Source organism: Haplochromis burtoni, unplaced genomic scaffold (genome assembly GCF_018398535.1).
Source record: "Haplochromis burtoni strain Fernald_Lab_line unplaced genomic scaffold, NCSU_Asbu1 Contig_146, whole genome shotgun sequence".
Lineage (NCBI taxonomy): Eukaryota > Metazoa > Chordata > Actinopteri > Cichliformes > Cichlidae > Haplochromis > Haplochromis burtoni.
The window spans coordinates 199,159-213,447 of NW_024582507.1; the positions used below are offsets into that span (position 1 = coordinate 199,159).

The 14,289-nt window shown below is 42.5% G+C and overlaps 1 protein-coding gene across 16 annotated transcripts in view; it reads right to left on the reverse strand.

Annotated features, from left to right (window-relative positions):
* LOC102291253 (membrane-associated guanylate kinase, WW and PDZ domain-containing protein 1) overlaps window positions 1-14,289 on the reverse strand; it is an 89,373-nt gene that overhangs the window by 12,909 nt on the left and 62,175 nt on the right. For all 16 annotated transcript variants that reach the window (XM_014336600.2, XM_014336596.2, XM_014336603.2 and 13 more), the window contains 4 exons: window positions 13,546-13,731; window positions 12,718-13,329; window positions 4,454-4,488; window positions 1,923-2,178 (listed from right to left, as the gene is read on the reverse strand). In XM_014336600.2, coding sequence (XP_014192086.1) covers window positions 1,923-2,178; window positions 4,454-4,488; window positions 12,718-13,329; window positions 13,546-13,731 — 1,089 coding nt within the window. The remainder of the gene's footprint in view (window positions 1-1,922; window positions 2,179-4,453; window positions 4,489-12,717; window positions 13,330-13,545; window positions 13,732-14,289) is intronic.

Here is a 14,289-nt window from a genome sequence, read left to right on the forward strand (position 1 = left end):
CCTCACATTTGCATGCACGGACAGGGCAGACTGTGGAGGAGGACACAGGCAATTTGGTGTCAGTCTGTTCAACCCACAGGGCCAGTATGTACAGAAGGCACAGGCCATTCCTTCCTGCTCTGCCTGCTGCCTACACGGCTGCCACGCAAGGCCAGCAGTGAACCCATTCGTTTCAGCTTTCTAGGTCCCTCGATAAATTGCCTGGTGTGAATTAAACTGCAGCTGTTGGACTTGTAATTAACCCTCTGCTGACCCGCAACTACAGAGTAGTGATCAAAGCTCGATGTAACTAACAGTGCTGCTTTGTGACGCTTCATCATGCAACAGGTAACATGAATTCCCAAAAGCTCACCTTTCAGCCACACTGCTCTGCCACTGAAACTGTGCTCTTCTGGTGGACGCATGAATGCACCTACTCAAAAATTCAAGTTGGGTTCACTCTTATGTGGCAGCATGCACATGAATAAACATGGAAACAGACAGAATCTGGGCCTCTTTTTCATTCGGCGTCTCCCTCTCTTGTTTCATTGTGTCGCCTCTCCTCCCCCACTCAATGGAAAAAAGGCTAGAGCTCCTTCAGGGGTTATCAAACAGATATACCAATCAGCTACAGCTTAAAGCAGACCTCTCCAGGCCCAGTTAATATTTAATCAGCAGCAGTCCTAGATTCTACAGGCAGCCATGATTGTTAATGCACTGCAATACACAGGATGTGGGCAGCTTGCACATCTGGCTGGGAACAGTCACAAATGTGTGACAAGCTAATGCAACAGACTTGCCAGAGACATCACTCTCTCTATTACAATGCAATCTCTGGCAATACTGAGGTTTATTTCACAGCCCATACAAATCCATCCTCCTCTTAAGTATCACCAGTGGTCCAAGTACAGGAGGCGTGAACGATGTAATTCAGCCAGAACGGGTGAGTGGAGTGCTTCTTTTTGAGGATATCCAACACTCCTCTATTTCTTGCAGACTCTTCCATTAGAAACACATAAGTGGTTTGACACCCTTACAGTGTTACCCAATGAATTATGCAAGAGTGGGCCGTGACTGCAAATGATATTGTGGAATTTTATGTGGAGACTGCCCACTTTCTAGTGTTCCAGTTTTGAATTTTCTGTTTTCCCTTCAGTAAACATGGCACAGCACATAACTGTTTGCCTACTAATAACATAAACACTTTCTTTTATAAACTTTAGGGAAAGACGATGGTAGTTGCACATCATCCTTTGGAAAACCAAACCGGGTGCACTCGCATTTCACATCCCAGAGTCTGGGGATAATATCGTGTGTGTGCGACTGACATGCACAAGCGTCACAGCAGCACTCGTCAGCTGCTTTTGTGCGTTTTCAAGGACACTTTTCTCTTGGAGGCACCTTTTGTCACAGGATCAGCTGTGACTGGTAAGCACACAATTGTTGAGCAAACAAACTGAAGGCTTTAATGGACACAAATGCGCAGGTAAATGCATTTGCTGATCTACTTTAAACAATCAGAGCCTTGTCCAGGGCGTTTTTTGCTTCATATGGGTCAGCGTAGTGGGAATCTTTTCTCCTACCTACCTTCACACAGTAGAGCTTTTTACATACCACTAAACTGACATTGCTTACTTACCTTCAATTAAATAATGTTAAATATCATACCATAGAATTTATAGAATAGAAGCCCGCACACAAAGGAAGGAAAACATTAAAAAAATATGTAGCGAAAAGCCTCAGATCTTTAAGAAGATTATTTTTTCCTTTTCGTTTTCATCTTGAATCTAAGCCATCGCATCTATACTGACAGGCTGGTACTCATTCTTACAGACGGTAAAAAAAGAATAAAGAATAAGTCCTCCTGAATTTTTAAACCCTAAAGTCTGCAAAATTTTCATATTCTTCAAAAAATTAAAAATTAAAAAAAAAAAAATACTCACGTCGACTCTCATACATGCTCCTGGACTGTGCCCAGATCTTAAAGGGGTCTGGCTTCTTCTGGAGGGTGAGGGTGCCATCTGCGGGATCCTGAGGGGGCAGACCTGGCAGGGGCTGGGTGGGGGCAGCAGGAGTGGGAACCACCGCCTCACTGGGCATGACAGAGGGTGGGTGGCTGGGAGAATCAGTGTGGGTGCTGCGATGACTGCACACACTGTGCTGGGAGCTGCTCTGGCTATCTTTTCTTTCTAGCTGGTGCTGGGTGGACAGAACAGAGAGAGGGAGAGAGAGAGAGAGAGATTGAGGTGTGTGTATATAAGCGATGGGGGCGGATATAAACATACATGCAGAAGATGGAGATAGAGGGCAGAGAGACGAGAAGAAAGAAAGAGTAGAAAGTGAGTCAATGTTAAGGGTGACATAGAGGACAAACAAGACGACTTAGAAAAAGAGTTGATGGAGGACAAAAAGAGAGAAAAGTATCCAAGGTCATCTTTTTTAGATGCAGCAGAACATCTCCCACTTTGACAAAAAAAAAAAAAGAAAAATCTCGCCTTGGTTTCCATGGTTGCGAGACAAAGACAGACAGAAATATGAGGGAATTTTAATGAACAAAGATATTGCCTTTTATAAACCCTGTGATTCTTTGTTCATTGCAGAAGGTTCTCTGCATGAAAACAGAATCAAGGTTGGTCTGAGTTGAAACAGGAATGTGTGCCATCTGCTTTGAAAGCAAACTAAAATCTCAGCTGCAGAGAAAATAACCCACTGAAATTGGTGTACAGAGTCGGTCGTTTTAACGGAATTTTTTTTTTTTTGTTTACTTCACGGTCATAAATCACATGACAAAATAAGTTGAAACACAGCCATAGTTAATTCTATCTGTTTAAGCATCAATGAAAATAACACCCATAGCACTGAATGCTTGGTTTGAGATAAAGAGCACTACGTTTTTATGGTCTAATAATGCAGTTCTATACCTCAACCTTTTGTTCTGTTCCTGTAAACAGAAAACGTGCATAGATGTTATCATGTTATTATTTGCTGATGTTCTTTTTTAACAGGTTATAACTTTAAAAATGTTCCTACGGATAAGATTACTAATAATAATTCTAATACTGAAAAAGCACAAATGTGACTACTTAATCACTTTTTCCTGATATGAATAACAAAAAAAGAAAAGATCGAGAAGTCTCCCAGTCTCTCACTTATCACACTATATGAGATGAAGGGTCAAATTCCAGTAATGCACTGCATTACAGCCATGTGAAATTGACTTCTTGTTTGATCACTGCAGACTTGCTTAATGAGTTGAGACAGCACGGTCTCTTTTGCATATGGAAGTTTACTGTGAGCATCTATTTAGATGCTGAACTGGAGGCAAAGCGGTTGTTCTGGGCTGACATGAAGTCGCATGCAGCGTGACATTTCACTGACATAACACAGAGGGAGGGAAAACTGGCTTTTCCTCAGTGGAAAGCTAATCCAAAGTGACAGTCAGGCTAGGCCACTATTGGTCCCACTCAACCCCCTTACAGTGCCCACCCCCTCCTCCATCCGCCACACCATGTGATCTGAGTAGGTGACACCCACAGCTCTGACGAATGCCATTTTGAAACTAATCCTAATCCCAATATCCAGCAAGCTGAGGTGAGGCTTTTAATGTTGATGAAGAGAAACTGGTGCAAGGATTTCTGCTTCTCAAGTGGGAGGAATTGAACCTGCAACTCAACTTGGTGGCTTTCAGGGGGTAAAACAGGGTGACAGTAATTTGAGACTGTACTGATTTGTTATCAGGCTGATGAGGTGCAAAAACAAAGAAACATTTGCTTTTTGGACTCTTGAATACCTGCACTGGCCCACAAAAGACCCCTCACATTGCCCATCCAGTTTTTCTAGTTTCTTTTCTCTTATAAATAACATCTACAAGACACATTACAATCTATCAAAGTCCCCCATCCAGCTTCCCCAGCTCCCTAATTGTTTGATTCCAGTGCACTTTGGAGACATTGCCCCGTTTTCTCTCCGAGTTAGCCTCAGTGCTCCCTTTTTTATCTGTGGGCCATCACAGGCATTCACTGCTGTGGGCCAATCCATTTTTCTCGTTCTCCTCCTTTTTCTCTATCTTTTCTTCATGCTTCTTTCTCCCATTCTCCCTCGTCTGAGGCTGTATGCCCTCCCCAACAGCTGGTCAATGTTACACTGCTCTGCCTAGGCTATGCTTAATCAGTCACAGGATGGCAGCATGGCAGGAGCGGAGGGATGTAAGGAGAAAGCGAGACAAAAAAAAAAAACAGATGACAAAAAAGCAGAAAAAAAAAACCCTGAGAAAAGGATGTAGGGAGAGCCAAAGTGTCAGACTGGGAACGAAGTAGAGATATGATGGCAGTAGGAACAATGGGAAGAATTTCTGAAACTGTAAAAGCGGGAGTTAGCTATCATATGTCTGTCTTTTGTTCTTTAAATAGCACTCATTTCACTCAGTGGAAAGCGCAAGGAAATGCACAAACACGAAAGAGTTCATAGTACTCACCACCAGCTTTGGACTCCTCTTGGCTGGCACCACTCCTGCAAAACATCGGCAGAGAGACAGAGAGAGCATTAATGACCTGCGGTGCTCTTGACTTGTCCCCTCTTATTAAAAACTCCCCAGGACAAACGGCTGAACCCTTGATTCCTGCTGCAGAGCAGAGCGCAACTGGCCCGGTTCTGTCTCCTCTTCCTCCTCCTCTCTGTTGCTTTCTCTCTGAGCAACACACTGCGCTAGGCTGCTCGCTAATCTAAGTGATCTCCGCCCCCCTACGCTCCACTCCGCGCTCTCACCCGTGCTGCTAGAAGAAGAGCTACTGATCTATCCGCATTAGACAGGCTGACCGCCTGCCGCAGCCTTGTACTGCTGGTACAAGCTACAGGTCCTCATAAGCAGCCACAGTCCTGCCTCCACAGCCTGCACAGCAGCCGTCTCCGGCACGAGAGTAAGGGCTCAGCAGTTTACGAATCATGTCAAAGGAAAGCCCGAGTTTCTGCCTTACTATGCACATCCTCTTTGTAACTACAGAGCCGCTTTCTCTCTTCTCAACTCCACTGTTTAACTCAGTGCTTACAATGAGAAGGTTTCCCTCTCTGCCCTTCTTCTTGTTCCCTCCCCCGTCTCTTCATATGTGCACCATGACTTGTTGTGCCTCTCTCCCTCTCTCTCCCTCTCTCTCTCATATATGTGCCAGTTATTACAGTGTTAAGAATCACCAAGACGATCAATCTCATTTGTGCTAATGAAATATTAATACATGGAGCCAGCTGTCAGGAGAGATGTTTCACAGCAGACTAATATACATTCCCACATAATAGCCTTTCCCCACATCCATCACAATCAAACAGTTATTCAGTGGGTATGTTCCTTTACCTCTAAGACCAACCTATCGGCTCAGACTCCACCTGACTGCTTTGACCTACACACAGCTTGTGAATCGCTTTCCAAGAACGCTATTTTCCTGTCTTAAATCACCTTTGCCCGTCTCTTACTACGGCACAGTGCGCCGAGACAAAAATAGACAAATGAATGCATGAACGACGTGAGGCGGGATAGGGACAAGGAGTTGCCGTTGCCACGGCAATCAAGTCCTTCCGTATACAACGATAGCAGTCAGTTTTGTTAAGCATAAGAATTGAGCAGCAGTGCAACATATCTATATTAATTGCAGACCTTTGATCTGTTGCAGACAACTCCTCCATCTATGCTGTCAAGACCAATACAAATATAAAGCAGCTAACGGACCGGCACATGCAGGGATTATTAATGGAAACTTCCAGTGACATGAAAACACGCAACAACATGCAAGCATCCATCTTAGGCTCTTTCTGCTGCATTGGCAAAAAAATCATTAAATGTTAAAACTCTGTTGCTGCAAAGCCCCTCTCTCTACGTGATTCATAATTTATCCCTATTTTCTCTCTCCCTCTCTCTCATATTATAGGGGGGCAGCTACTGGAGCAAGTAGAACATCTCACAACTGCTGACGTGCAGAGGGATGCTTGTTTTTTGGTTTTTTTCTTGAGCGAGAGAGAGCGTCAGAGTGAATGTGTGGGTGTGTCTAGCCCAGGATGGACATACACAACAAGGTCAGATGTCAATAATAATGGTTTCTTTTTACAGCACTGTGGAGCCAGTGTGGAAGGTTAGTGAAGATCCTTAACTTTTAAACAACCTCTGAAAATCTCCAAGCGGGCAACAACGTCACCATAATCAGCATTAAGGGTATAGAAATTGAACTCAACTATGGCCGTACGGTTGATAAATTTGAGCACGCAACTAAAGGGGAATAGAAATTAGAGGAACAAACTCATATTGACCCCTGCTCTAAATTCACCCACCGAAGTGTGTGCCAGCTAGAACGGTAGCTTTGCATCTTCATGCGTGATGCAGTCTTTAAATCTGCTTAACTTAATCTAGCATTGTGATGTTGATGTGTTGTATACATGGAATTCAAAGTTGATTGGATCTGTTCGAATGTAACATTTATGAGCAGCCGAGGCTCAGCGAAATAAGTATGCGGATTGCATGTTTGTGCACACACGCAGCTCACGAGAAGTATTAATAAATACGTAGAGCGATACACGCTATATGTGATGACGGCACACATTCAAGAAGGTGAGCGGTTATTTATGCAGAGAACACACACACACACACACACACACACACACACACACACTATTTACATTAGGCACCTGTTCCATAATCCTGTTGTATTCCGGTAAAACCATGCTCAATATTCCATAAATAAACGTAGTTCTCTTTAAAAGACTCTGAAATGATGATTAAGAACAAAAGGCCAACTTAAAAGGTAAGCATTTATTAATACTGAGACTATCTTTAGACGGAAAGACTAAAATAGCATCCATTAGCATTCATATGGGAAAGGATGTAAACAATCTAGAAGTGGCTTTGAGTATCAGTGTCTAGAAGGCAGATTCCTCTCCTTTTACAGTAGAGAAGTATGCTTGTGACATCACACAGCATTACAGATAAAGACGTTAATGGCATAATTACTGAACGACTCTCAAGCTGCACACAAGTTTTTTTTACTCACTTGCTTTGGATTCCCAGACAGTTAGCTACTCTATTCTCACACTGGCGTAACTGGGCATCACATGCACGTTGTACTGGGAAGTCGACAGGTTAAAGACTGTTTAGTGTCCAATAGTACTTTTGTATTTTTCAATTTTATATTGTCTATGTATATGCGAGAAAATGTGAAAATGGCTTTTCACATTAGAAAGCTGCAATATTACAACAAACCAGTTGACATTTGTGTTCAGTAGACTGAAAGTATGCATGTGAAAGAAAATCCTCTGTATGATGGAGTAGGTTTGACCTGAGATAAGGTTTGCCTCCCCCCCCCATTGTCATGTAGGTAGAAAGTATGCATGCAGGGGGGAGTGTTCTTTTATCTTGGAGTGACAAGCAGTGAAACAGCTTGAGGGTTTTTTTAAACTGAATCTGCAGCACTGTGAGTGGCCCACTATTTCAATGTGCAACTGATGCTGTGGCCTTGGTGGGTCTATGCAGAGCCCACACAGCGTGAAGAGTGCGAATGGTCCTTCCTCCAGGTTTTCTATATACATGGTCAGAGGGTGTACAGCATGAGTAATGCTCTTTAGCTGAGACAAATCTGTAAATATTTGTCCCTTCACTACATATAAGAATTGTCCCATTATCCAATGGGGTTCTCTCCATTCATCTACCCTAAATGATATTGCCTTCACTTCCTCTTCATCTCTTATTGCATTTTCCTTCTAATGCCTTTATTTCCTCTCCATTTTTATTTCTCCTTTCTTCCGGGTTTTCATTTTCTCTCGTCTTTCTCTCTGTCTCTCAGGGGACAGGAGCTCTGTGCACGATTGTCATGGCAACAACGATGGGAAGACAAGATGGAGGAGTCATAGTTGGCCTGGCCTCCTTTACATAGAAGAATCATGCAGTTGAGAACACCAGATGTTATCTTTAAAGTTTTCTAAGAAAAATTTTTTTAAAATCTATTAAAATGCTAAAAGGTACATCTTGCAATCCACACTTTGTCATTGCACATTAGTCACATGAGAGTGGATTTATTTGTACAGTGGTTTTAGATCAGGGCAGGTAAAGTGATAAACTAGTAGAAATTAGACTCGATTTTAGGAAAATACCCGCCTGGCTCGAGAACACTATCCACAACTATGTTTTGGATTTTTAATATCTTCTGCTATGCAGGAGTTTAACATGTACTTCCTTCACCTGTACAGGGTACTTTTGCACGTCTAATTTTAATTGCACACACATTCTGCCTTCCTCTAGGTCTAGACTCTTCAAAGTGTAGCCCGTAAGGCCAATAGTGCAGCAAGAGTGTAGTGAGAAAAGAACATTTTAATCATCCATAGTTCATGTCATGTTACTATCTAGCAGCACAGGTGGTGACTAAAGGAGGGTTTTTACTTCACATCTGTTTTAGTCTTCACAGCAAAGTGAACCTTCCCATCTCAGAAATACAGCAGACGTTAAAACACTGCAACAACCACATCCCTAATGTTAAAAAAAACAACAACCCTAAAACCTACAATGTCCAAAATAAACCACCATCCACCTACACCTAAAGTTTTTTTGTTTTACATGAAGCATTTTTATTCTGTGAAGCCATTCAGAATATGAAGGCTCTCTAAAAATCAGTCACCAGAACTTTGAAATCCTCTGCTCAAGATGTTCGATAACTACACATTTGGAGGAGCAGCGATTGCCAATGTGGCTCTGCTCATTTCACTGTTACGTCACCGCAGGGAGCATTACAGTTATTGCAAATGCACACCCAATGTGTTCTGTCACAGAGCTTCTGAACTCACTGTGCACATTATCTCACATTAACCACCACCAAACTGCCCTGACACAGTTCAGAGCAATGCTGCCTCAGAGCGACAGGGACAAACGAGTGTACGACTCCAGAAGATGTTTTCTCACTTTGTTGGGCATATGCGATAATAGAGACAACTCAATCTGACTCTTAGAAAACAAAAACAAAACAAAACAAAAAACTTAAACTACGTTCGGTTTTGTTTTGCACATTTTCTCAACCTATGAAGATCTATTTCTAGTTTTGCCACAGAATATTTTGTATTAAAAGAAAAGCAGACTAAAAATTGCAGCCGGCGTGGGAAACAGAAAAATAGCTGTCATATTTGAATGGAAAACAATCCTGGTGATAAATCACTGTGATGTTCTGACCTTGTGATTTGCGCCTTCTCCTAAAACCGGACTCTGCTGACTCTGAGTCAGACGACGCAGATTGATGAGTCACAGATGAACCGATTAAACTTCTCTTCTAGCTGAAGTCCACCTTGTTCCTCCTCCTCCTCCTCCTCCTCCTCTCCATCTCAAAAACCAATCCCCTCATATATGCTCCCCTTGCTGAACTTTCAGTGCTGTTCAGCAAATCTCACACTCTCTCCTCTAATCCTCCACCTCCAGTTTCTCAAAACATGATCCCCAGTTCTCATATTTCTCATCCTCTGCTTTTCCTCTTATCTCAATCTTTTTACCTCCTATAACTGTTGTTTGGGAACAATTATGTGCTAGCTACTAGCGATCCTTGAAAGGTCACAGCATAAGTCTTAGAAAACAGAACACAAATCTCGATCAGAACAACAGTTACAACCATAAACTATTTTTCAGATTTATTGGTTAATCTGTCACATACACCTACTCATAATTTACCATAATGGCATTTTAAAATCACCTAATCGACAGTTAACGTGATCTAGTTATCGAACGGACAGCTTTTTGATAAATGCCTTCAAAGTTAATTTTCTTTTGATCAACTAAAGGTGGCTTTTTACACTCTTAAACACGTGCAAGCTATACCTGACAAAACTGTACGATATCAACTTGGGCATCTCTCATGCTAGTACTAAGGAAAGACTCCTGCTACACTCTTGTCCTGCTGTCCAGCTTGGCATGGAGGGCAGAACCAGGACTGGTACTTGTTTGAGGCAGGTGTTTTTACATACAGTTCTGTGCAAAAGTCATCTCTCATTTTTATTTTTTTCCATTTTGCTTTCAAAGGTATCAGACTTTCTCATTTTTAAAGTGGTCTTGAGCAACGGCTCTCCAGGATTTCCCATCCTTGTACCTGACCATTTTCTGAGGAATTTCCTTTTCTTTGGGTAAGCCACTTAATACTGACCTATGAACTATAAAAAGGCACCTAATTGAGGATACTGGGATAAACCAGTATTTGTGTCAAACAACTTAGCAAAGAACCAATGTTAAATTGTGTCTTTAGGCAGGTTATTACCATAAACCTTTTTGCAAAAACACATCATTTGTTACCAATTTTTTTTTATCTAAAATCAACAAACAAACAATCCAGAAGTTAACAGGTCTGATTTTTTGCACAAGAAATTGAGTTATTCCCAAAGAGATATTAATGCAAAGCTTGGCACACGTCTTTAAAAAAAATTAAATACAATTTGAAAAAACAAACACCTATCTACAGCAGATGAACACAATCAAGTATGTCTCTAAAAAAACAGGGGAAAAAATTCAGCAAAGATGTGACTCATCATCTTTGCTGGATTTATGGCGCCTCACTTGATCCATCTACTGTTTACTCATCAAAAATGGTCTCGGGCTGTCAAGAAGCTTGACTTCTTTAGGAAGGGAAACTGGCTGAGAAGTGCCAAACTACAAATATCTGGACTGAAAAATCAGTGGCAACAGGTATTAATGGCAGGTTTTTTTCCCCACTTTGGTTCAAATCATTGTCAGTAATGGAAGGTCAGAAGCCATGTGTGACCATGTGTAGCCTTTATAGCCATCTGTAAAACATAAGGCAGATCGAACCATGGTTAGGGACTGGATTTCAGACAGTGGTGTCAGAATCGATGGAACTATGGATGCAGGAAAGTATCATCAGATCAGTGCTATCTATCTAAATGGCAACGGCTTAAGTTTCAAACATGATAATGATCCCAAACACACTGCTAATGCAGGAAACGCATATCTGGGTAGAAGAAAAAACTGATAATGGAACACTATCAGTCATGGATTGGCCTCCTCAGAACCCAAACCTCATTATTTAAAGATTGTGGGATCATCTTGATAGAGAACGGAACAAAAGGCAGCCAACTAACTTCCTAAGAAGAGCTTTGAGTGTCCTTCAAGAAGCCTAGAGAACTATTCCTGAAGACTACTTGAAAGAAACATGCAAAGGCAGATTTATATAATGTGTGCTCAATAGTCACTTGAACAGCTACTCTGATAGTATCATAAGATGGTCTTTAGTGAAATTTGCATTAAACATACTTCAAAGATGTTGCATTGGTCAGCGCACAGTCACATTGTAACAGTTTTGTCCTTCTCTCTGAATTTTGCTCGAGGTCATCTTTTGTCATCAAAGCTCTGAACTGGCAGTCTTTGTTTAGAGGCTTTTACGAGGTTTATCTCACAGTTATCAATGTTATTCTCAGACAGCAGCCCTGCACTAGACTGGCAGCCTATTCAGCGTGTACCCCACCTTTCACCCTATGACAGCTGGGATAGGTTACAGGTACCCCGTGACCTTGAACTGGATGTCAGCTGTTAATAAAAGGTATTATGCAGCAGCCTGTGGTTGTGTACTTTGTCCTTCATCACCTGGTCACTCACCTGATCCAACAGTAATGGCAGGTTGATATCAAACATAATGGAGATGATCTACGTTGCTGTCAGTCACCAGTGACTGCCTATGGCCTCCTCCTTCCTTTTGCACCTCTCCCTCTCTGCTCTGTCAGGGGGAAATACTGCTCTGCATCCATATTATTCTCTCTCCCACACTGGTCCATAATGATGCTGACATTTAACACAATACAGTGGTGTTATTCCAGCTGCAGTGCACAAGGTCAGCTCATTAGAGGACATAATTGATGTGGGGTGCAACCTGCCACTAATACAGATCTGGGTCAGCCAACATGAATGACAATTTAACAACAATAAGGACTCAACACAAACGAGGGACCTTGAATGTCATTCAGTAGCCACGTGAATACTCTAAACTCTGTCACGCAAAATGATTTGTTGACATTTCAGCGAGAGAAACGTTTAACTCCGGGTCGTTTCAGGTCAAAAGTGCAACATCTCGGAACAAGATTGGCTAGGGAGCAGATTGAGAAATGAAACGGCCACAATCACGTCAACACAACATCCCCCCCCCCTCAAAAAAAAAAAACCAACCATTATAGCTGAAGCCAGAATCGAACTTGTTCAACAATGACTTTTCAGGATGCTTTCAGGACCAAAGTAATTTCCAGGGTAATTTGGAAATAAAACACATCAAAACGGAAGATGAGAAGTCACACCAATCGCTCAACATGTCAAATAACTAACATCAGGTAGTAAAAGTGAAGGCCGACTCTGATATACAAGTCCCTGACCTAACGTGCTCCTCCCCCCTCTCATTCATTCATCTCAGCTCTTACCCGTCCTCCCACTCCTTCCCACACTCATCTGCTCGTCCACAGTCATTCTAATTCATCCCATCGTCTCTTTACCTCTTCTCATTTCATCCGCTCTGGTCCGTCCAATTTTCATTCTGCCACCCACTCTCCTCCTCACTTGTCTCTGCTGCTTTTTCCCCCCCTTATTACTCTTAGTGTGCCAACTGCTCAAGCTGTTGTCTGTTCAGCACTGTATTCTTTTGTGTATTTGATCTCATAGCCTTTCATGTCAAAACTTGACTACCTGCATCTGTTTCTCCGCCCCTGTTGATATACATTTATAAGACATGTAATACATACCTCTCTGCACCAGCATAGTGACCTCGCTGCCTCTGGGACATTTGCTCAGCAGGTCCACCACCTGGTTGTGACTCATATTTTGGACATTTCTTTTGTTGACCTCCATCAGAATATCTCCCTCCTTTAGGCCACGGCATCGCGGATAGTCCACTATTTGTTTGACCCGCTGACCCCCCCCTGTCAGGCTGTCAGCAATAGTGAAGCCAAAACCTTTGTCTCCCTTCTCCATGTGGATAGTGATGAGCTCGGGCTGGGTGGCTATGGACGAGGCCAAGGTGACCACATCGCTGGTGTAGCCGTGTGAGCCGTTAGACGCCACCTCGGCTGACGGGCTGTGCGGCCGTGGCTCACGCAAGCCGTTAATGGGTCCGGCCTGGTTGGAAGGTGGGTCAAACGTTTCCTGTCCATTGACGATGATAGGCTCTTTGTCCAATATTGCGACCGAGGTCACCAGGCTAGTGTTGGGGTCATCAGGGTCAAAGGGCAGCGGGTACCCACGACATAAAGACAGATCGACCATGGAGCCGATTGGGATGGATTGGAAGATCTTCACAACCTGAGCATGGGTGTAGCCCAGCACAATGGTGTCATTCACACTGACTATGACATCACCTGCACAAAGAAAGATCACAATATTGGTAATGTTGCCGTTTACAGTTAAAACCCCTACCAGGCCAGATTCACATTACACTGTTAGTGATATCTGGCATTAATCACAACTGTGTGGCGGTTAGACTCAAAGAATAAAGAGATGCATTCAGGAAACGACAACACAACGTTTTTAAAAAGAAAACAGTGCCCTCTGTGGATGGTGGTCATGTACTGCACCTGTCTCCATCTTGCCATCCAAAGCTGCAGGCCCATCCAGCACTAGACTTTTGATCTGTAGAAACTCATCGGGCTCGTCTCCTCCAACCACAGTAAAACCGAAGCCGCGGCAGCTTTTCTTCAGCTTTGTGTTGATAAAGGTTCCTTTCAGCTCTGCTGGGTTTCTTGTAAAGAAAGGTTTCCCCCCTGCAGAGTGGGGCAGAAAAAAACTCTTGTATCAATCTGCATAACATACATTACAGAACACAAATAACTTTTAGGTGGCATGTTGGGAATTTTGTCCTTCAGATTCAGAAGTCACATGAATTTAATGCAGTTAAATATGTGATGACTATAAAAATGAAAGAAAAGGCACAGTTGTAATTTTTAGTGGAAATGAAAACAAAAATGAATGTTTTTGAAATGACTTTCCTGTTTTCACTCAAACAACACTACTGGTCAAACCACGCCCACTTCTCCAGTTGGTATTGAAATTTACACGATGCAGCTTTCATCATTTCTCGGTGTAAAATCATTTTAAAACATGTATTCTGAATGAATATGCCCCTAATGTTACTGCAGAATTTTCCCAAAAGTGTTGCATTTATTAGGTTGCTTTGCTTTCACAGCTCTGTTCAGTTCATCCCAAACCAACTTGATGGGTTTTAAAACTGGACACTGTGTTCGTCTGGCATCCTTTGAATCCTACTTTCTTATTATTTTCTTTGGTTTGTATTTGTTTGCAATATACAGTATGCCTTTTTG